Source organism: Pseudoliparis swirei, chromosome 18, assembly GCF_029220125.1.
Source record: "Pseudoliparis swirei isolate HS2019 ecotype Mariana Trench chromosome 18, NWPU_hadal_v1, whole genome shotgun sequence".
NCBI lineage: Eukaryota > Metazoa > Chordata > Actinopteri > Perciformes > Liparidae > Pseudoliparis > Pseudoliparis swirei.
In genome coordinates this window covers 24266300-24288370 of record NC_079405.1, presented here as the reverse complement: position 1 = coordinate 24288370, position 22071 = coordinate 24266300, and the positions used below count along the sequence as shown (strand labels likewise).

The 22071-nt window shown below is 43.5% G+C and overlaps 1 protein-coding gene across 3 annotated transcripts in view; it reads right to left on the bottom strand.

Annotated features, from left to right (window-relative positions):
• The window catches only part of pdzrn3b (PDZ domain containing RING finger 3b), a 91150-nt gene extending 81269 nt beyond the window's left edge, over window positions 1–9881 (bottom strand). For 2 of the 3 annotated variants that reach the window (XM_056438128.1, XM_056438129.1), the window contains exons 1-3: window positions 9072–9881; window positions 2626–2712; window positions 735–842 (exon numbers count right to left, since the gene is read on the bottom strand). In XM_056438128.1, coding sequence (XP_056294103.1) covers window positions 735–842; window positions 2626–2712; window positions 9072–9785 — 909 coding nt within the window. In that variant the 5' untranslated portion in view covers window positions 9786–9881. The remainder of the gene's footprint in view (window positions 1–734; window positions 843–2625; window positions 2713–9071) is intronic. The other variant, XM_056438130.1, reaches the window with a different exon arrangement.
• Between the last annotated feature and the right edge of the window lie 12190 nt (window positions 9882–22071).

The window sequence follows — 22071 nt, the reverse complement described above, 5'->3', positions numbered from 1 at the left end:
TAGCTCCACTATGGAGTCTCTCATTGGCCTCAACTCACCGAGGCACGAGAGAATCGCTGGCCCAACCTGCCCTTTGTCGGGAGAGCTTGGAGACTCGTCTCTGGGAGAGACGAGAACCAAGGACGAACGTGTCGCATCAGCAATTTCGCTGAGGTCTGACAATAAAAAGCCTTGCGATGGACCATATTTGTCATTGTGCGGCGCACGGTAACACACATTTGCGATCCACACAGAACCTCTTCGTTCAATGCAGCCATTGTGTGGCATTCTGTTTGACAGCTGTTGCGTATAGGCAACTTATGCGATGTCGAGTTTTTTTCAATGCGTCCCTCGAGCCGACCTTTTCCCGCACAAGAATCCATTTAACAGCCAGGAGGAGAAGGTTGCGACACGGCAGCTCTGCCGTGGTGGGATTTGTCACACCGGACCCTTTTTTTAGACGAGGCGGCCTCGCCTCAGGTTAGAACCGGCCCATCTGCAGCAGTGCCCCGCTTTCGATTGTCCGAAAGTACGCGTCGAAACGTTTACCGTCTGCAGGATTTTCTTCCTTGAGCTGAAATAAAAATCTCCAATGCGCAATTCAACGCGTCACGTTTGCTGCACTCCAATTTTCGCGGGAACATAAACATTGAGTTGTGGCTTCGTGCGTCCTCGCTGTCGTCATCTTTATGGGGCGGACGACACGTATTCCGACTTTCCCATCTTCAGTGCACAGTGTGGTGGAATCCACTTACCTCTATTATTCTGTCGTGGATTTGAAGGCCCTCGTCCTTGTCCGCCGGACCTTCCTCGATGACCTTGGATACAAAGATGCCCTCATTCGAAGGGCTGTCGCTGTCGTCCTGTGGAATACATTGCAGGTAAAGTAAATATCACACTTTCAATGACTAAACCTGGAAGACGGTGTGCAGTTTTACGCCACCAAACAAGTTGAAAGGTCGGATCACCAAAAGGTACCTCTGAAACTTCTGCTGGCGCCCCAATAAAGTGGATGTTGAACTGAATCTAGTTTGTGCTGCTCAAACCTTTAAAAACAACGGGTGAATGTTATGTGCCGGTCTTCCCAGAAGCAGTTGCTGAATTACTCAGATTAATCCTCAGATATCACCGCCAGCTGTTTTACACATTGGAAACAACTTCAAAGGCTGCCGGCTCAGAATCCGGGCACAAGAAAACCAAAAATATCCGGACGGCTCGATACCACATCGAGTCTATTTGTAAATTGGGTAAAGCGACCCTCTGACCCGGCCCTTGAGTGTGGACGTAAGGGTTCGCTTTACACCCAGATGCTTCCCAGGCCAGAAGTGGCGCTCTGGACTGCAAAAAAAGGGCCATGTGGACATGCTGGATGGACGTGAGGTATAGAATCCATTGAACACCGTTGTGGCCATGACTGCCAGAGCTCGCATCTCTATCAGCGCTCACTTTAAAACCACACGAGATGCAACAACTGCAATTTAACGGGATACTTAAAGAAACCTCAGAAGTCACCGCACGCCAACTGTAATTCATTATTTCTGGTCTCGTGCAGTGTTAACACGGGAATGCTTTGCTGCTAATTTCTTTGACGAGCTCTCTGCTTTTGCCTTTTCAACTTGCCCCAATCTTCAAAAATTGTAGAACAACCATTCCTCCCAGAGACCACAAAAGCTGGCTTGCTGATTGCTTTTACCAAGCCATGCCAGAATAACGGCCACATGAAACGCATGTGTCAAAGGCTACGGGGATATTAGCTATTTCCATTTTAATGAATAGCTTCTTACACAGACTGCTGATTTGAGGCTAGCGAGGGAAAAGGAAAGCCAAGTATTATCTCCGCTCTCTTTCTCATGGTCGGGGGTTTGATGCATGGTTCTGTCACAAGAGCGAGAAAAGGTTGCAAATCTACGAGACCGTGGAGTCCGGTAAAATACAAAAATTACAACATTTTAAAAACACGCTCTTCATGTGGGAATCTTTTTTTTATAGTTTCCCCGCTATAAAATATTTGTTTATGATAATCTAGAAGAGTGCGTCACGGCGGTAGTGGAAAAAACAGCCTTGTAACACAGTTGAGTGCAGCTTCGATGAAACGGAGACGGGGGAGCACCGTTTAGATGGGGCCTCGGCAGCAGAAAGGAGCGCCATGTATGGAAGACAGAGCTGTAACCAAGTGTTGAGATATTTCCAAGCCTTCAGTCAGCGGAGCGTGTGGCATCATTAATGCCTCTTTCTTCAGAGCCCCCCCCCCCGAGGTAGCAAACATAGTGGCTGTGAAAGGTTTATGCCAGGATAAAAGACCCTTTCCTTTCCACTCACCGCCAAAATCCGCTCGATTAGAGACAAAACAACTGCGGTGAAAGCCACAATCTCATATTTAACTCTCATAAAAGTAATTATATATATTTTTTAATCTGTAATGCCAAATCCGCCAAACCATACCAATATATAAACACAATAAAACTTAATAGGTGCGGTCCATCTATCCACAAGCTGGAGCACACATGCATGACTGTGTCAGTCAGCACAGAGAGAGCCTGTGGTGCTTTCCGAGTGTACATGCTATTCATTCCAGGGTTGCCATACGACACTTGGCTGATCACCAGGGGGAGATGAAACCTCCGAGGCGCTCGGTTTTCAACCTACCGCGCATGGCCTTCCTCCTACGATGTTAAAACCAAGAGATCCGCCCTCACGAAGAAGGACGACAGTCGCGCTTTGAGTCTCGCCTTCCTAAAGACAACACAGAGGAGAGACATGTGCAACAAAGTGAAGGCAGGTGGGTATAACATGATAATCTATTATTAACTACAGGTGAGCGACAGGGTGATTGAACTGGGTACTTCAGGAAGACGAGCGGGGCACGAAAACGTGACCAACCGACGATTGAATGTATTAGAAGATAACAAGAGGCGCTCAAACGCATCAAATTGCAAACGGAGCAAGGGGTGGGGGGGAGAGAAAGTTAATAATAACCTCATCTACACATTAAGGGGTGGTGCGAAGGTGGAACAGTGAAAACCCTGGCTTCATATCTTCACAACGGGGCGGATCAATTCGTAGATTCTCTCTCAAAATCACAGTTTGACATCTCAAATTCGCAAGCGCTCAATGACATCACATCGTTAACAGATTCTTCCAAGGTGTAGGGAAATTAAAGTTTTACGCACAGCTGGGAAGCTCAACTTTGCTGAAGCTTAATTGGTGGTGGTTGCGTGTTCGCTCTACAAAACAGAGACATGAACTGTTTTTTTTCTCAGCTCTCAGCGTAACATACAAAAAGACCACACTCATTGACCACAAAGAGAAACACAATTACCATAAAGAGACACAAAATGACCAGTCACAAAATAACCACACAGAGACAGAAAATGACCACAGAGGCAGAAAATGACCTCAAAGGAACACTTATTGACCACAAAGTCTCAAAATGGCCACAAAGAAACACTCATTGACCACAAAGAGAAACTCAATTCTCATAAAGAGACACAAAATGACCACACAGTCACAAAATGACCACAAAGAGACAAAAGGACCACAAAGGAACACTTATTGACCACAAATAGACACAAAATGCCCACAAAGAGTCTCAGAATGGCCACAAAGGAACACTCATTGACCACAAAGAGAAACACAATTACCATAAAGAGACACAAAATGACCACACAGCTACAAAGAGAAACAAATTAACCTCAAAGAGTCACAAAATGGCCACAAAGAGACACAAAATGTGCACAAAGAGTCTCAAAATGACCACAAAAGAACACTTATTTCTCGAGATAAACAGATCAAGCTAATCGACGGACAGTTAGCCGACGGTGAGCTCCGTAGTTGTTGAGATGAAAGAGAGCTTGCGGACACAGTTGTTGGAATCTCATGGTAATATATATTTTAAACTCGTCCCCCGGAAAAAAGCTTTGCACCGCCTCGACCCCCCCAGGGCCCCGGGCTATGAAGCAGCTCGCCCGGTAGGCTACGTCTGTCAAGCTAATGTTAGCTTAAGCCGTCAACAGTGTCATTAGGGGTCGTTAGTTGGATTTCAAAACACTGTTACAGGAGCGGCCTACTGTGAGCTTGTCCATAGGACAACAAGAATTGCTATTATTCCTAAGAAATGTTATGTCTACCAGTTCACTAATTTAGACTAATTAGTAATAACCTAACAAATGGCTATTCTATAAAATATTAAAGCGTTACATTTTCTGATTAAGTTAATCTAGAAACAATATGTTTCGGCTCATGCTTGGTACAAATGATCTTGTTTTACACTGTAAGCATAGCATAGGAGTTAAATTTATAAAAATATAGATTTAAAAAGAAAAAACACAATTTCAGTCGCAATACCTTTAATTTAGAAAATCAAAATTTAATATTCCTCCTCAAATCGCTCAGCCCCAACTCTCACCCTTCGAGGCGTAGCCGGGCCCGAATACCAGAAGTTACCAGTCCGAGGAGCCAACAGCCCATCCCTCTCACAAACTGCTGTCCTATGTAAATCAATACACCCAAGGACCTCTGACTCGTGACATGAAAACCTGTGGGAAACACGCAGAGTCAGCTCTTATTTTTTATTTTTTCTCCCCAAGCAGGACTTAAGAGGGGAATTATGGAGCAACGTCATTTCAGCTGCCACTCCAGGATACAGAGAGACTAAATATAAAAGCTTGGCATGTACAAAAAGACAGTCATGTGCATGTCAGGCCATTCGGGGAATTCGCGCCCCCATGCAGCGCGTCACGGCAGCATTACCGACACATTAAACCGACTGCAACCGTTACTGTCAACGAGTAGACAGTCGGGCATCAAGTGAAAACTGAGCCGAGAAGTAAAAGTGATTTCAGCCACTTGTGTATATACACAGACTCAGCCACAAGCCTCTAAATGGATGGATTTCAAAAGGTGCTTTCACATTTTGCCCGAGAGAGCCGTTAAAAATGAACTCAGAGTAATTAGGGAGAGTTTTTTTTCTTCCCACATCTGTGAACACTCTTCCAAAGCTTTAATCCCAAAGAGATGAAGTGAATCTCTTCAGGAGGTTGTGTATTTACTTAAACAGAAAAATATGCCGATGGCGATACATTTGTTTTTTTACAAATAATGACATGTCCTTACCGCCGAACAAGGTAAAACATTATCACGCTGACATCACTTTTAAGGAGGAGGAGGAGGAGGAGAACACATGGAAGCTATGTCAAGTAAACAAACGTTCACCATTAACTTTAATGGGGGAAAAGAAGAACGGAGCAGCTTGTTACTGAGGGAAAAGGGAAGCAGGCTGGCAGTGAAGCAGGCTGGCAGTGAAGCGGCGCTCGCTGGTGACTTTGGCGCGCTCACGGGCGAGCAGTCACATCAGCACCCGGTCACACTTTCCGAGAACGCCTCGCATCGAAAAACCCACTTCCAGACTCATAATAAAGCAGGAACTATGAGGGGGAAGCAAAAGTATGGCGGAAGCTAAAAAAGGTATGAAGCGGCGTAATCCATTTCCTTCTTTGAAAAGGTTCCTTACAAATAAATAAAAAATCAGTGACTTCCGGGTAAATCATCGTGTTAAACGATCTCATAGACTCCGGCTTTAAAATTAGAAACGCAATTAGCCTCGTCGCATCTGGCCCATGATTACCCAAATCAAATTCTAGCGGAGGCCGAATCCGCTCCATGTCTTGCCTTTTTTTTTTTTTTTTTGGAGACGCTCTTCGTGGCGTGGCGTGGCGGCAAACCGCTGTCGGGTCGGTTCGAAGAGCAGAGATCTGAGGCTGAATGGAAAGTGTGACAGCCCACAACGTCAACCAGAAGGGGATATCTGAGCTTCTTGTTCTCCTGTCTGTGTGTGTGTGTGTGTGTGTGTTATGCTGTGGCGTTTTTAAAAAACTGTCGGTGCCTATTTTAGGAAACTCAAGTCAGTTATTCCACCCGGCCAGGTCATCCCTGACCTCCCTCACAGTCACTGCCTGGATGTTAAAAGAAGACACTGAAAATCCTCCATCTGGCTCTGGAGGCCTCAGCCGAGAGGAGCGACGCAGACCGGGGCCAGTATTTCCCTCCTTGACAGTGATTCTTGGGAGAAATACGCCACAATAAATCTGCACGAGACACCTCTCGCCTCGGGAGTTTGGGAGATTTGTGAGCTTGTTAGCGGATGCTGTCCATTTAGTCCTTCCAGGTTCCCGGTGTTGTGAACGCTGGCTCACTAGAATTAAAAACGGAGCCGGGATTTATGTCATTTACCTGCCCCCCCCCCCCCCCCCCCCCAAGTCAAAGCAATCCCCTGCAGGGGAAAATGTAACAGTCACAAAATCGGAGAACATTTTAATCAGCGACGTCGCGGACTCAGAAAGCTGCGCTCCAGGGGGAGTGTCGGCGGCAGTCTGCGAGTCGCCCGTCTCCCGTCGGCTAATCCCACTTGTGACGCTCCGTTTCAGACTGCCATGTTTGAGGCTCTCCCGCCGAACAATCCTGCTCTCCGCTTGATTGAACCCAGTGAATGAGCCGCTCTTGCAACAAAACAACAACAAAAAAGAAAAGCTTTCCCAAATAAAACATCCACAAAATGTAGATTCCCCTCCTCCCGACCTGCTCTCTTTTCTCTTACGGGAACGATTTCCTGGGCACAATCCTTGTGTCTTTTATGCGTGTTGAAGGCGTTTTCGGAAACAAGGGACTCCTGTTAACATAAGCAGAACCAATACACTGAACGTATATATCTCAGCGGTGGAATGCCGCTGTCAAATGGACTATGATAACCAGCTGTGCTACAGGCCCAGGGAGCTTCTGTATACCAGCACGAGCCATTTCCCCATTCCACCCCGCGTCGGTGCTTTTGATGCGCAATTTAACCAGCCTACCGGAACACAGTTTGCTGGGAACTGAGCCCGTGACGGAGAAATGAAATCCACCGGGCGAGACAAATAAAGTAAAAGAGAGTGACAGAGAGACACGGGAGTGAAAGTGTTTGACAGATGTCACTTAAAGAAGAAGTGCGGGAAACGGAGCGAGACGCTCCGGCGACAGAAATAGGGAGTTAAAAAGGTGTACAATTAAAAAAAGGAGGGGAGAAACCCATGGAAGTTTCCCCCCCCCCCGATTCAGCCACATTACTGCCAGCGGTGGGTGTGCGTCCAATCAGAAGTTCCTCCTCCTGTTCTTGGGACACATTTTACAAGTTCATAACCAGATTACCGTGGGACCACTCCCTCCTCCGCTGATGGCAGCAGCAGCAGTGAGACCAGCGCACACTAATTCAATTCATTAAGTGACTGGTGAACTCCTGCGTCCTTTATGGTGTTGATAATTGGTCATTACAGGAGGCATTAGCTTTTTTAATTTGAGCCATAAAACACCTTTGCACCAGGGTGGGTGGGGGGGTTCCTGGGCTTTTTCCTCAAGAGAGCTGCAGGAATGAGAGCGAACAAACACGGAACAGGCACAGACTGTGTTCTAGGAAGCGGACGAAGTCGTTGTGACGTCGCACGTTTGGTTTGTGGACGTTTTTTTATGACCATATTTGGAAAGTGTAGGAGTAACAGAGAAATCACAGTAAGCCCGCCCTAAAGCGTACCCTGCTTTATTAACTATTTGACTCCACAACCTACTAAATGAACGTCACGCCGCATTGAAGAAGACTTGAAACTAGATATCGAGACCGTGAACTCATGTTTACAATGTCTAGTGAAGTAAGAAGTCGAGAGAAGTAGAGTTATTTTTCTTAATACAATCGGACTTATTTTTGCAATCGGAGGAGTCGCCCCCTGATGGCCACGAGAGAGAATGCAAGTTGTGTGCACTTCCTGTTTGCTTGTCATGAAGTCAATGTTTTCTTTTGTTTTGTAAAGGTGAATGGAATAAGGTATGTGGTTACGACAGAAAATAAGTCAGTGAATACACCACGAGTGGATTTTGGATCTTTTACGTTTCTTTAAAAAAAAAGGCAGTAGCTAACAGTCGGCTACACAAGGCTTCAGAGCGTTATTACGCCAGAGACGAGGACATTTGTGGTGGCTACGTGAAGTCATGTGACCGGAATTTATTTTGGTCTTAGTCTAACAATAGTTGTTTTTTTGTTTTGTTCTGACGATTGCATTCATACTTCAAAATTCCTAAAAAAGGTGTGTCCATGATTATCTTGTCAAACTAAATGTGTCGGTATCATAAACTTTTGCTTTATTTATTACTTTCCGCAGTAATCCCAAACGGTTAGCCCACAGGTTTAGATACAGTATCAACCGGTGACCAGCAGACATATTAATGTGTTTTTACTTTGCTAGAAAACATGTCCTGCAAAAGGCATCCGCATATTAGAATGTACATGTACTCATACTTAAGTATTGTAAAAGTGCATGGGTACCATTGCTAATTATTTTTATTCAACATATTATATACGAGTTGACGTCACAGTATCCATAAAACAATATAATTCTAAAGAACTAGAAGAAGTGTTGACGAAATCCAGTGTCTTCCACAACACCCATCCAACGTAATTTATTATGGTGGGGTGGGGTGGGGGGGGGGGGGGCAACATCCAATGACAGAGAGCCTCAAACAAGCGTGCTGCTAGGAGGCAATATAACTGGGGCCTGGCTCTTGTTGTGTACAGAACTGCAGTAAATATTTGCCCCCCCCCCCTCCCCCTCCACCCATTTACTGCCAGCTGGCCAGAGGCACAGCTGACATCCATGTCTCAAGGCAGACAGGGAAGAGACTATCTCCCGGGAGCCTGAAAGCTCCCCACGGAGGACAATCCAGGCCTCAGATAAATCCCCTAATGAAATGTTCATGGTCTATCTGGGGGTGGAGGTAAACAAACAAAAAAATTCCATCTATCCACGGAGAGCTGCAAGCAAACTGAAGTAGTGAATCCCACAAGCAAAGATGTTTAAAAGTTTGTGAAATATCAATTTGTTAAAAATGTTAAACAGCCGGATGCCAGGAGTCAACACATATATTAAAAATACATATTTGAGAAGAAGATGTACTGCCTGCACCATGTTGCTGTTTTATTGTTATTTCACACTGCGAGAATGCCTCAGTGAAGGGGAGAAAGTGACTGTGGATAAGAGTATTGGAGGGGAGGGGGATGCAGAAACGGGGCTTACCTTGCAGGAAAAAGCCACGGTTTTGGTGAGGGAGTCGATCCTCTCGCTGTACTCGGTGAATTTCTTCTGGTATTTCAGAGCTGTCATCTGCAGCTCTCCGTGCACGGCGGAAAGTTGCGCCAGGAGAGACTTCTCCCTCTTGTTGGCTTGAATCATCTGCTTCTTGAACTCCCGGTCCAGGCTGATGACTTTGCAGTGCAGCGCGCCGTTGTGCGCCTTCAGGGCTCTCAGGCAGCAGTGGCCGTCGGACTTCTGCTCCCGGTGGGTGAGCGTCAAGCCGCAGCCGCTCTCGCAGGTCCCCACCGGTCGGCAGTCGCACGTCTCCCGCATGTGGACGTCCACGTCCCGGGGGTCGAGCACCTCGCCGCATCCCCGATTCCTGCACATCGCCGGCGCGTAATCGCACATCTCGGTGTGCTCGGCCAGATGCTGCAGCCTCACCACGGCATCGCAGCCCCGCGCGTGGTTGTCACATTTGATCTCCAGCTTCAGGATGAGGTTCTTCAAGGGAAGGACGTGGTTCAGCTCCTTGGCGGAGACCCGCTGACATTTGACGGGGCAGCTGCTCTGCTGGACGACCCAGGGCAGCACGCAGCCGGAGCAGAAGACGTGGCCGCACGGAGTCGTCAGCGGGTCCTCCAGGACTTTATTGCACAAGTTGCATTTGAAGTCCGGGTCCACGGTGCCCTTGAAGCGGTCCAGTTCGAATCCCATAGTTTTTTTTCTTCCAGAAGTCCCGAATCCAAACTTGTTGACTCCCCACCCCCGCGGATCTGAGTCGGATCAGTGGGGCGGTTTTTTTTTAGCTGGTCATTGGTGGAGCGCTCACAGACGGACTACCAGCTCTCCTCGCTGTCTAAACTCTACTAATTGACCGATACTTTTGGTGCGTTCAGGAGCGCCTCGTAATCTAAAGTTAGAAAAAGTTTTACGCGTTAAACATAAAACTACTTTTAGTTAACCTTTCAAGTAGAAAAAAAACATTGTTGAAAAACTGCAACACGAAACTGATATAATCTTGATAAAGTTGAATGTTGTTATAGAACTTGGCACAAAGTTAGAACTTGTATATAGATTTTTTATATATATAATAATAATAATAAAAATTAAGATACAGTTTTCTGCAATAAGCTAACATTTAATTATCTACTGATGACACCAGAGACGTGGACTTTTGTTATGAAGAGAGTTTTCAAACTCCCCTATGCTGTTTCTCTGACCTAAATAGGTAAACTGCAATGATTCTAACGGTCAGTGAAGGCAGCATTACAAGGGGCACAAGTATGGAGGACATCTCTACCGTAACTGCTCTATTAACTGCGCATGTGAGAACTTTTTTTTGCCATAAAAAAATGTTCTGCTGTCAAAATATAAATGTTTTACAGAGCATATAGGTAGTTTTACTTCACCATCTACTTGTCTATGTAACACAAAATAGTTTAAAATGCAGCTAGATTAAATGTGTTTGAGAGATTAGGGCCTTATTTGTTTTCATACATCATCTGGAGATTTTATGCAACTATATCGGATAACAATATAATTTGGCAATGTAGGTACAGTCTAACACGGGGGCCTTATTGGCTTTATCCCCCAACGTAAATATGTCTGTGATTAAAGTGATAAACATGCCAAATGTTACTATATACATGTTAGAAAAGGTGACATGACAGATATTTACAACACGGTGGGTGAGCGTTCGGGCATATGCACAACACTTGTGAAAACAAGCAATGCTGGAAGGCCACTGGCAGTACAACCACAAGCAAGACTTTCAAGTTACAACACACTGTGAGCGAAGAAGTGATCAGTAAAAGTGGGGGAAATCGACCTGGATCCCAATGAAAATGAATATTTGACACACCACTGTGGGGAAGTTTGACCACAGCTCTCACCGCACTCCTTATGTAATAACAGCATGGGACTACACCATTTTTACCACTTTGGCTTCAGAGGCCCTAAAGTGGACCTTCTGAATTTATTTTAGATGTGAATTGAACTGGATGTGCCCAGCCCGGACTTTGATTTGATCTCTAATGGGTGCCCCCTCCTTCGGAAATCCAGCTTTATGCAATGCCAAGCTCAATTAAACCTTTCCAAATGTGAATTATCCAGAACTAAAAACAAGGGCTTATCAAAGACTTTATGGAAAGAGTGTGACAGAGAGAGTCTGAGCTTCCAGGTAATCCTACACTGATGTTATGGGTTGTCTTAGATGGAGTGGAGGAAAAACTCCCTTCGCATTCACGCCAAAGGTCCTTGTACTGTGTGTATATACAGCCTGGTTTTTATACTCACCGTGCGATTACATACTTTTCTTAGCGGAGAGATAAGACATGCTTAAACACGGGTGAAAAATGAAGGAGAGCGCCTGTGTTTTACTTTAACACCTGTTTCTTCAGGCCAGTTTTTCACAAAGTAATTTGAGTTATTTCATGCCGTAAATGGCCATGTATTATATCCCAGTTCACGGCGTAAGGCCGATATGAAATCTAGCGCTTTTGTTAAGGGTAACTTGGAAGTATTATCCTTGGATTATTGTGTTCGGTGCTACAGAATCAAACCAGCAGCCCACCGGCTACAACCAGCCTCTCGACCTCTGGGCCAACCTGCCGCCTGTGATTTATGATCGCAGTGCAGGAACAAACAACCTGCCTGTCTGCGGACGGCTGTTTACTGCGAGGGTGCCTCGGTCAGAGAAATGTTTGCTCTCGAAATGGAGTGAGAATAAATAAGCAGTAGTTTTTATAGTCAGATCGAGCATGAAGCTATGAGACGCTGGAGCTTTTGGATTTTCACGGTACAGTGTGTTGAGGGAACTGATAGACTATCTCCCGGACCGGTCTGTTTGGGAATGTTTTCCGTGAGGCTGGGCGAAGTGGCAACAGCGGGGGCTCAGACGAGTCCATGTTGGGTCCAGGCCAAAAGACAGACAGCTTCCCAGTGGAGATAAGAGTTAATCCCAGTCCTCCAACGTAAACTGTGAGTGAAGGATCGGGACAGACCAGACTGAAATGCTCCCACCAGACATGCCAGTTGAAATAGTATTTTAAGATCATTTACATACTTCCAATGCTTTTGGCTGCAGCTGATTCAGATTTTAAGGAATAGTTTAAAATTCTTTGGAAACATGTTTTGTACAGATTAAATGATTAAGACGCATCGTGTTCATGAATTGACTTCATGATAGTTATGTTATGTTACTTAAATAACGGCCAATGGGTATTTTACGTAACACACAAGCTTATTTTATGAAAAACTGCAACATTTTACCAAGCCAAACCAAGTACTTTTGTTTATTGCATTAGTAAATCTGAGTAAAACTAAGTCTATTTTGAAAAGAGACCGGATGCATAAAACAAGCCTAAACTTTACTTTTCCTGTGAGACTGAAGTTTATTTTGAAAAGACTCGTTGCAGCAACCAGTATTAATACTAAACTAACTTACTGTCGCTTCATATTCAGCTCACAAACATTTTAACAAGCCAAAACAACTACCTTTGTCTGTTGCGTAAGTAAATCTGAGTAAAACTACGTTGGAAGTCTATCTGAAAAGAGACCGCAAGCCTAAAACAAGCCTAAACTTTACTTTTCCTGTGAGACCGAAGCTTATTTTGAAAAGACGCTGCATGTAATGCTATAGTAATACTCCACACAATTTGAAGCGCAGGGCCACGAACAAATCGACAATATTGAATGAATTGGGATTAAGAACTCGTTGCAGCAACCAGTATTAATACTAAACTAACTTCCGAGCTAGCAGTCGCTTCATATTCAGCTCACAAAACACCGTCATCAATCTGGTCGTCTAACTCTCGACAAGAAAGCATGTACGCCCATTTCCCAAACAAATGACCCATCCCATAATAGATGCACGCAAAAAGTGCGCAGCGTAAAGCGTGCTTGGAGTGACACGAACCGAGCGGCCCCTTCAGGTTTCATCGTCGATGTCTCTCACTTGAAGCCTTTGTTGCAAGGCAACAGAGAGATCGAGTTTGGAGCATGTGCGATGAGGGTGTTCACGTCTTTGGAGTCGGGCCATTTAGTAATCATCGGCACTCTTCTTTAGATACGTCAAAGGGACACGAGGGCCGTGTGGGAAACCGCAACGATGAGTCGGGAATGGCTTTTCATGTCTCGCTGGAACACGATGTACACACAAAAGGAACTACACGATCCGTCCCAATGCGCCTGTGACTCCCTCGGGAGTCGGCAATATTGTTAAAACCGAGTCTGAGCCCCCGAATGATTTATACGCCGATAGTATGGTTTGTTTTTCTTGCAAACATCAGTGACTTATTGGGCCTTTCACGAGGGGGTATTGGAGTTTTGTGGCTCCATCGCCTCGAGTGAATGAGTAACTTTAAAGGCTGTTAAGATCTCAGGGTGACCTTATGGACAGACCGGGCTTGTGTCTGGGAAACCGGGCAAGGCAACGGCAAGAGGCGCCCTGCCGTCCTGTTGTGACAGACAACGGCGGCTCAAACCGTCCCGACATCTTCACAGGCGCGCGATGTTTGGTCACGATTGCACAACACAGAGGAAGCGTTGTTTGAAACGCACTCGACATAGTGAACGGGTACGAGACCCCACGGTTGATTTTTAACAAGTTGTGGAGACAGAAGAGGAGTCTCACTATGCGCAATTGTTCATCAAACGTCAGAAAAAAAGAAGAAGAAAAAAACCCAGATCCACAGCAGATAGCTGATGGAAAAAGAAAGCAAAAGAAAAGAAAGATCTTCATCACAAACTTCTGTGTGTACAGGGAGAAACGCAAATAAATATTTAGCTTTCTTTCTCACAGCAGAGTGTTATGAGTTCTCTCAGGGAGGTCAGGAACAAGTCGTGGGTCAGTGGAACCTGGATTTATCCAACAGCGAAGCTGCACAAGTAGAGAAAATCCCCATTTTATACAAACTACGTCAACGTCTCAGAACTAAAGCTGACCTAAATCTGCAGTCACACACAGTAGCTAATTAAATCTTCATGGCAAGGAGACGTGCAGACAGTATAATGTCCACAGACACTTTGCCTGAACTGCCCTTCTGGACCAAAGAGAAATAAGAATTATCATTATTACAAGTTTTATAGATGTAGCCACAACTGCTGCTGTTGCTGCTGCTATTATTATTAATATAATTATTGTGAGAGAGCTTGCCCTCTGAACCTTTCCTCCTTGCTCTGTGCACGAATGAACATGTAACTCCTTTATTACGATGTCATGCTGTTCGGTTATGGTCGCTTTGCATGTCTGCCTGAGACTAATTTATAACTGTTATTTGTATTAGTGAAGTGATGTAACGGTGTACAAAATGGCCAATCCAAAAGAAGAAAAATAAGTGTTAAGTTCCCAGGAGCTACCGCAACAATTTTTACGCAATTATGATTGATGGCGTTATGGTTCAATGGACATCAATTTGAAAAAAGCATATTTTATTGCCATTGACAGGCTTCGATTATTCACCTTTCTGTTGCTATTGTTACTGTTAGTTATCTCGTCATGTGACTTGTTGCTGGAAGACAACGAGTGGAAACGTGAGTGTGAGTTGTTGTCAACGTTTGTTGAGTTGGAGGACAGAGAGCCTCTAAATGACGAATGAGACTTCTCTGAGTGAACAGACAGTCGGGATCAAGAGAAAGTAAAAAAATATATATATTTCTCCATAGGGGTCTTTCCTTAATGAAGTCATACAATTATGATAATAATATGCGGCTGTCATTGGCAAAAACAAGCACTTTAAGTGGCTGTAGATTGAAGATGAAGAGTTTCCCCAAGCCGTTAGATTGCAGCCCGTTTACAGGACGAGTTTCAGGAAACATCCAGGTTGAAAAACACTAAAGTTACTCTTCAACCCTGTTCTAAAAGCCACTGTGGCTACCTCCGGTCAATGTAGCTTCAGGAATGAAGCTACATTGACAGAAAGAGGCTGAAAATATCAAGCGTAACCACACCTTCTTACACATTTGATTGTGTTTGATTGTCTCTGCATCTTGTAATAAAGTTGGACATAAAAGTAACATTCAGTTAGATACGGCCGACATGATAGCCTTAATACGGTGTGTATTTTACAACAATTTAAATAGACAGGGAAATTTAATGGAATATGGTGATATTATTTTTACATTCATTGACGTACAAAAGGAAGAAATGTGCATTGGAACGTGTGTGTGTGTGTGTGTGGGCAATCATGAGTTATGTGACCCAAATGGATGCATTATTTATGAGCATAGCCGATAAATAGCAGAGATCTGTCCTGCAACAAAAAAATAGTTTTTCATTTTGTAGTTTATATCATAAAGTTCACATGCGTTCTCATAAGTAGATAACAGTGTGTATACAAGGATCATGTGAATCCCCATGAATATGACCTGGTGACATCATCACAATACCCTTGAGGAGATCTCTAGTCTCATACTCCTACGCAGAACATACACTTCTGTATATGAGTCTTTTTATTTGCCACAATGAGCTGCTTTTCACCCAAACTTGCTCATCGGGAAAATGGCATCTGCTCCTGGATACAATAAAAAATGTTTTTAAAACAGTTCTGTAAATCTATTTTATTGTTGAATTATTAAAAGAAACAAAACATTGTCAGTGGGAAACTTCACCGTTGCCGGTGACATATTTGCCAAAATGAGCTGTTTTTCACACAAACTTGCTGATAGGGGAAATGGCATCTGCTCCCAGATACAATGAAAAACATTTTTTAAAACACTTCTGTAAATCTATTTTACTGTTGAATTCTTAAAAGAAACACAAAATTAAAAGCGGGAAACTTCCCCATTGCCGGTTGTTTACCCACCGGTAAACAATGCTGGAAACAATCGTCCCCACGGTTGAACAAAACCGCTAACTTTGATACTGCGCGTCATATTTGATATTCCAAAGTACTGATAGAGTGTAATCCGGGTGAATATCTCCCTGACACTGTCGGCAGAGTGTGATCTGCTGTAGAGCTCCTCTAAAGCCCTGAGCATTTCTTCAGATGGACTAGCAGAATGCATTAGTTACAGAGGTTTCCAAAGCACAAGTGAGTAATATTAGGAACAGATGAGTCCCCTCTGCAGGGGGGGAGGAAGGGAGGAGACATTGCAGAATCTACATGGAGAAAAAAATTAAGTTGAAGCCTTTTCTGGCAGCTCTGTTCCCTCCGGGTCCATAAATAACATTAAAAGTATACTTGGCATATCTTATCTTGGCTTATTAAAGGGAAAAATACAAAAGAAAGAATTTAAAAGTTATACCACATGCAATTAAATGGTTATGATTTTATATCCATGTCAAGAACAATTCACGATTTATATATGTTTTAACATTTAAAGATTAAAACGTTGATTGTGGTCACCCGCAAGTTCTTTACTTCAGCCCAACACATTACTCTTACATTCCAAGAAGTATAAAGTTCTGCTATCCGAGTCTGCTGAATCTATTCACGCTCCTCAGAAGATGACACTCCCCCAAGGGGACAGCGTGGCCCCGCTACCTTTCTGACAACTCCCCCATTGGCCACCTGTGGTACTGCACTAAAAACTGCTTCCGAAAAAGCCTTTCCACTTCGACTGCCATTATTGAAAAGATATTGAAAGGACACCAAGAAATAAAAACAAGGTCCGTAATTACTCCTTTGGATTGTAAAGTTTTGTACCTCCTCGATGGAAAACAACACAAAAAATATAGAAATATATATAATATAAAAAGTATACATTCATCATGCAGACAGTGTACTCGTTTTGGAGAATATTGGCCCTTAAGACAAATATTAAAATGTTTGCCCCATTTTGCACACATGGTATGATGTGAAAATTGCAGCCTGTAGGTGGCACTATCATAGGCACTTAACGTTGGCTTTAAAATCAAGTTCTTCAAAAAAAGCAAACATGTACAATTACGCATGATTGATGTTCATTAAAGCGTCTATCCTTCATATTCTTGTAGACGAAAATCACCCCCTGGCTCTACTGGCAATAACTGAGTCTGAAATAATCAGTTTACTCTGGCGGGTTGAAATAAATGACAACATGTGCGTATGTTTTTTTTTTCCGACGTCGTGTTGTTTTCACCGTTCGCTTTTTGGAGACGCCGTTCTCACACCTGAAGCCGGGCGACAGCGCGACTGGAGCGGCAGATAAAAAGCTGCGATGCTGACAGCTTTTGCTGATAATGATAACGGCGTCCGTGAGCCAGAAAGCCGTGACTACAGTGTTGACAGGTCATCCAAACCGGCATAGTTCACACTTTCCCATGCATGGCTGATGCGCGTGATACAAGCACATTCACCTTTTGCTTTTTTTGAGAACTGAAACCCACTGTTGATTGATTTTACACTTTTAATGGCAAGCCCAAATTATGACAGTTGAACCGCAGAGGAGCGTCGATTGGACTAATCACAGTGGCTTCTTTCTGGGTCATCTGTTATGTGTCGTAACAGATGTCACGTCGAAAGTGTTCAAACTGAGAGTGGAGTTTATTTTTCCACCAGTCCGAGGCAGGAAGCGAAGCCAGATTTCAACTAGACCGAAACAGAGCATCTGACGGCCGAGGAGAGAAAGTCACATTTCCGTGCTACTCAATCACAACTCCCTTGTCTCCAGGCAAACTCTGCCTCCATTTGTGCCAATTCAATTGTTTATTTTATATAGCCCAATATCACAAATTACGAATTTGCCTCAGAGGGCTTTACGATCCGTACACATACGACATCTCCGTCCCAGGACCTCACATCGGATCAGGAAGTACTCTCAAGAAACAGAAAAAAAAACTTTCACGGGGGAAAAAAGGGAAGAAACCTTCCGGAGAGACACAGAGAAGCATCCCTCTCTCCAGGATGGACAGAAGCAATAGATGACATGTGTACAGAATGAACAGCGTTACAGTGTTACATAAACACATTCAATGAACATGACTGAATGTATGAATAGCTCGTAGAAGGCATGAACCACGATCCAGACCTCCACGATCAATGAGACAGTAGGAGTTAGAGATGTGGCCGGTAGACGATGAACATGGCGGTATATCCCCGCTGTATTGCAGTCGGAGCTGATGGGATTGGACACACGCAGATGTTTTCCGGTCTCAGCTCTGGCATAATGCAATTTTAATGCTTCTTCGGCAAACATAAGACTATTCTGAATATTTTTACCGAGCACTGTCAACATCGCTCCGCTTTTATTATACAAGTCTGCAAGCAGCTCATTAGATTACTTTTATTTGAATATGGTAATGGTGATATATACAAATATAATAAGACCAATGCTGAATATAAACACTGAATGCTGCAAGCTTCTGTTATTATATCTTAAATATGAAAACTCTCTCTGCCGCAAATATCACATATATTTCTCACTGTTCATTAAAGGGCTGTTTTGGCTCGAGTTCACTTCACATTTGTCCAATCTCCCAGGTGTACTTTGCAATAACGTTCAAAATAGGTCAGCTCAAGATTGATATTTATACTCGTGAATCTTGTGTGGAGGGGTTTCTCCCAGAGCTAAAAAGGAAAATAGGGAGATACAAGAAGTGTTCGTTCTGGCGGTGTCTTTTGCTCTGTGAATCTTTACTTTTAATCAAGAACAGTGTGAAGTCATCTTTTGGCATACATAGAACCTTATACAGTATGCTAAACGTTTAATTCTTTTAATGTTTGATCACCTGAAATGAAGGATTGTTCATTTCTATTTATTACAGAGTGGGTCCTCTTCATGGAGCCGGTGACCATGTTTCTACAGTAACCCAGAATGGACAAAACAAACACTGGCTGTTTCTATACTGTTGGCCAAGTCACCAGGACATCACCCGTTGGTTTGTGGACGGCTCTTTTGAAGCTTTGAGTTTTGGCCGTGGCCGTTGTTTTTTCTCTGAAGCCAGAAGTGATCCGACCAAAAGAGTTAGAATTAACTTTTTATGAACTGAAAACACCTTGTGAAAGGATTAAAGTTTCGAGACGGAAAACACGGACAACTCCCAAACTCAACAACGTCATGGTAGCAACCTGTCAATCACAAGGTAGCCCCGCCCTAAAGCGTACCATGCTTTACGGTCTATTTCCCTTCCAAATTGCACCATAATTTACTAAATAAACATCATGCTGTGTTGAAGAAGACTCGTGATTTAGACCATAAACACATGTTTACAATGTTACTGAGGTAATAACTCAAGTGAGAAGTAGAGTCCCTTTCTCATTGACTTCTATACAACCAGACTTAATTTAGTAACGAGAGGAGTTGCCCTGCTGGCCATTCGAAAGAATGCAGTATTTTGCAAACTGAGATATTCAATTATATTTATTTTCTATAGCTCAAGATCACAAATTAGGAATGTGCCTTTAGAGGGCTTTACAATCTGTACACATAAGACCCAGGACCTCATATCGGATCAGGAAAAACTCCCAAAAAATAGAAAAAACCCTTTCACTGGGAAAAAATGGAAGAACCCTTCAGGAGAGCAACAGAGGAGGATCCCTCTCCAGGATGGACAGAAGCAATAGATGTCATGTGTACAGAAGGAATCATTACATCGCTACACGTACACATTCAATGAATATGACAGGATGTATGAATAGTTCGTAGTAGGCATGGACCACGATCCAGACCTCCACGATCCATGATAACAGAAGACATCAAGAGAGAAGTCAAGTGAAGTTTTTTTTTTCACAGAGGTCAGTCAGTTTGGTCGTAAACAGGACAATTTGTATTTGCACCATCGACTCTTGTCGAGCCGAACCGTGCAGTGGAAATGAGGCAATACCGTTCACCACTGTCTACACTCATGCTATCGGTGAATAGCACAAACAAGCCGAGTTGAAGTAGACGTGACCCGGAAAAAGTGACGAACTCCAAAACAGAACTGGAGTTCCCGGTGAGTTCAGGGAACAGTGAGCTTAGAGAGCTGCCTGCTAATGTACAGCGGGCTGCCCGGGGAGAGAAACAGGGCCAGGAACAACACTTCACTGAGTGCTCACATTAATGCACACCATGCATGGGAAAGATCGGCTTTGCGTCCCTCGAGGGAGAAGGTTGGGATAGATGATTGTGTGGACGAGACGTATCGCATCGTAGAAGCTGTTTCTAATCAAAAGTCAGTACTGGCGTCTTTGAACCATGGAGATTTGTTTCCTAAGTAGATTTGAACTCATGTAGCCATGAAGTCTGCACATCAGAAGACAAAATGCTCAATTAGGTTGTTTTTGAAAGACAATACAAATGACGTGTCTTTTGTTATGCAGAGTGGCTTGTGTCTGGACAAGTTCTCATATTAATGCGACTATATTATTCCTTTTGATTAATAATTAAGTGTACAGAGGAAAGGTGAGGGATTACATCGTCCACGGACAGGCAAGCGTGAGCGCAGCCACTTCTTCAAAGAGTAATTAAAGCCATTCATCCGAATACCAGCTCTCTCTCCTGGGAGTTTCTCAGGACCATTTCAGCAGATTCATTAACCGAAATCTCAAACATAAATTAGGAGACGGTTTACAAAGCAAGAATAATGGACTGACATTGTGTCTTTCTTGTGTATAGTGATCAAGGAGTAAAACAAACAGCCTGATTGGAACAGTCAAACCAGTTGTTCCAGCAGCACAGCATGTGCGAGAGGGGGTTCACTGAGGGATAACTCGATACACACGGAAACAAGGCAATGGCCTGTGTAAGAGACATTAGGAGCTAATCGGAAACAAGCCCCCTCTAATTAGCCATTACCAAAATAACAGACTGAGGTCATAGTTATTGCTCTCCCTTATGGGGAACGCTGGTCTGGGTTTGACTCAATTTGAAGGGCTGCAGAAACAACAGTATTTTTGGATTCTGGGTTTCACATGATGTGAACAGACGTCCTCATAATCAAGTGATTGTTGTCTCCGATGAGCGATTTGACGTTAATGGATGTATTTAGATTCATTGCTCTTCTCTACAACCTTGCCTCGTATAGCTGTGGGGGGATTTGAGGCACCGAATATGTTGAGGAATTGAAAAAAGAAGAAGAAAGAAAGTTAGGCTTGGTTGGGAAAAGGTGGTACTTTAATGCACCTATGAAGATGTGGAAATGTTTGAATCACAATGTGTTGACAGTGTTTGCTTATGTTGTCAGCGCTGTCAATCAAATCTGACTGAATTCTCAAAGAATAGATTCTTGACAGCCTCATGAATTTTGCAACACTCAGAACCAATATCTTCCCCGTCTTAAGGTCCAATTCACCAAAGATTGCCGTTTGGCTCATGATATTAAGGCGCAAACACGGCCATGTTTTTTTTTGCAGATTGGTATTTGCTCTTTTTTTGTTTTGTTTGCGTCAGATCCCAATTATCCATGCGGCAAATGTAAATGTGCGAACACAAGAGGCGAAGCGATTAAAACCCCACAACTATTCAGTAGTGTTGGTGCTTTTAAACGCACACCTTCAGGACTGTGTGCATTTAACCTCATTTATATAGTTGCAAATTGCACAGGTGCAGCGAGGCGTCATTTGATTTGCAGCACAGTTAGGGGTGCGCTTCACCCATTCGGAATGATTTTTGAATTACGGCTTTCTCTTCGTCTTATTTGTCGCAGGGTTATAGGCCCGTAAAAATCGATCCGATCTCAGTCGGCTGCAGCACACGGGAAGGGATACATACAGGACTGTCTCAGAAAATTAGAATATTGTGATGAAGTTCTTTATTTTCTGTAATGCAATTAAAAAAACAAAAATGTCATGCATTCTGGATTCATTACAAATCAACTGAAATATTGCAAGCCTTTTATTCTTTTAATATTGCTGATTATGGCTTACAGCTTAAGAAAACTCAAATATCCTATCTCTAAATATTAGAATATCATGAAAAAGTATACTAAAGATTTATAACAAATCACTTGAATTGTCTAATTAACTCAGAAACACCTGCAGGTGTTTCCTGAGTTAATTGACAATTCACTGATTTGTTATAAATCTTTTTTTTTACTTGGTCTGAGGAAATATTCTAATATTTAGAGATAGGATATTTGAGTTTTCTTAAGCTGTAAACC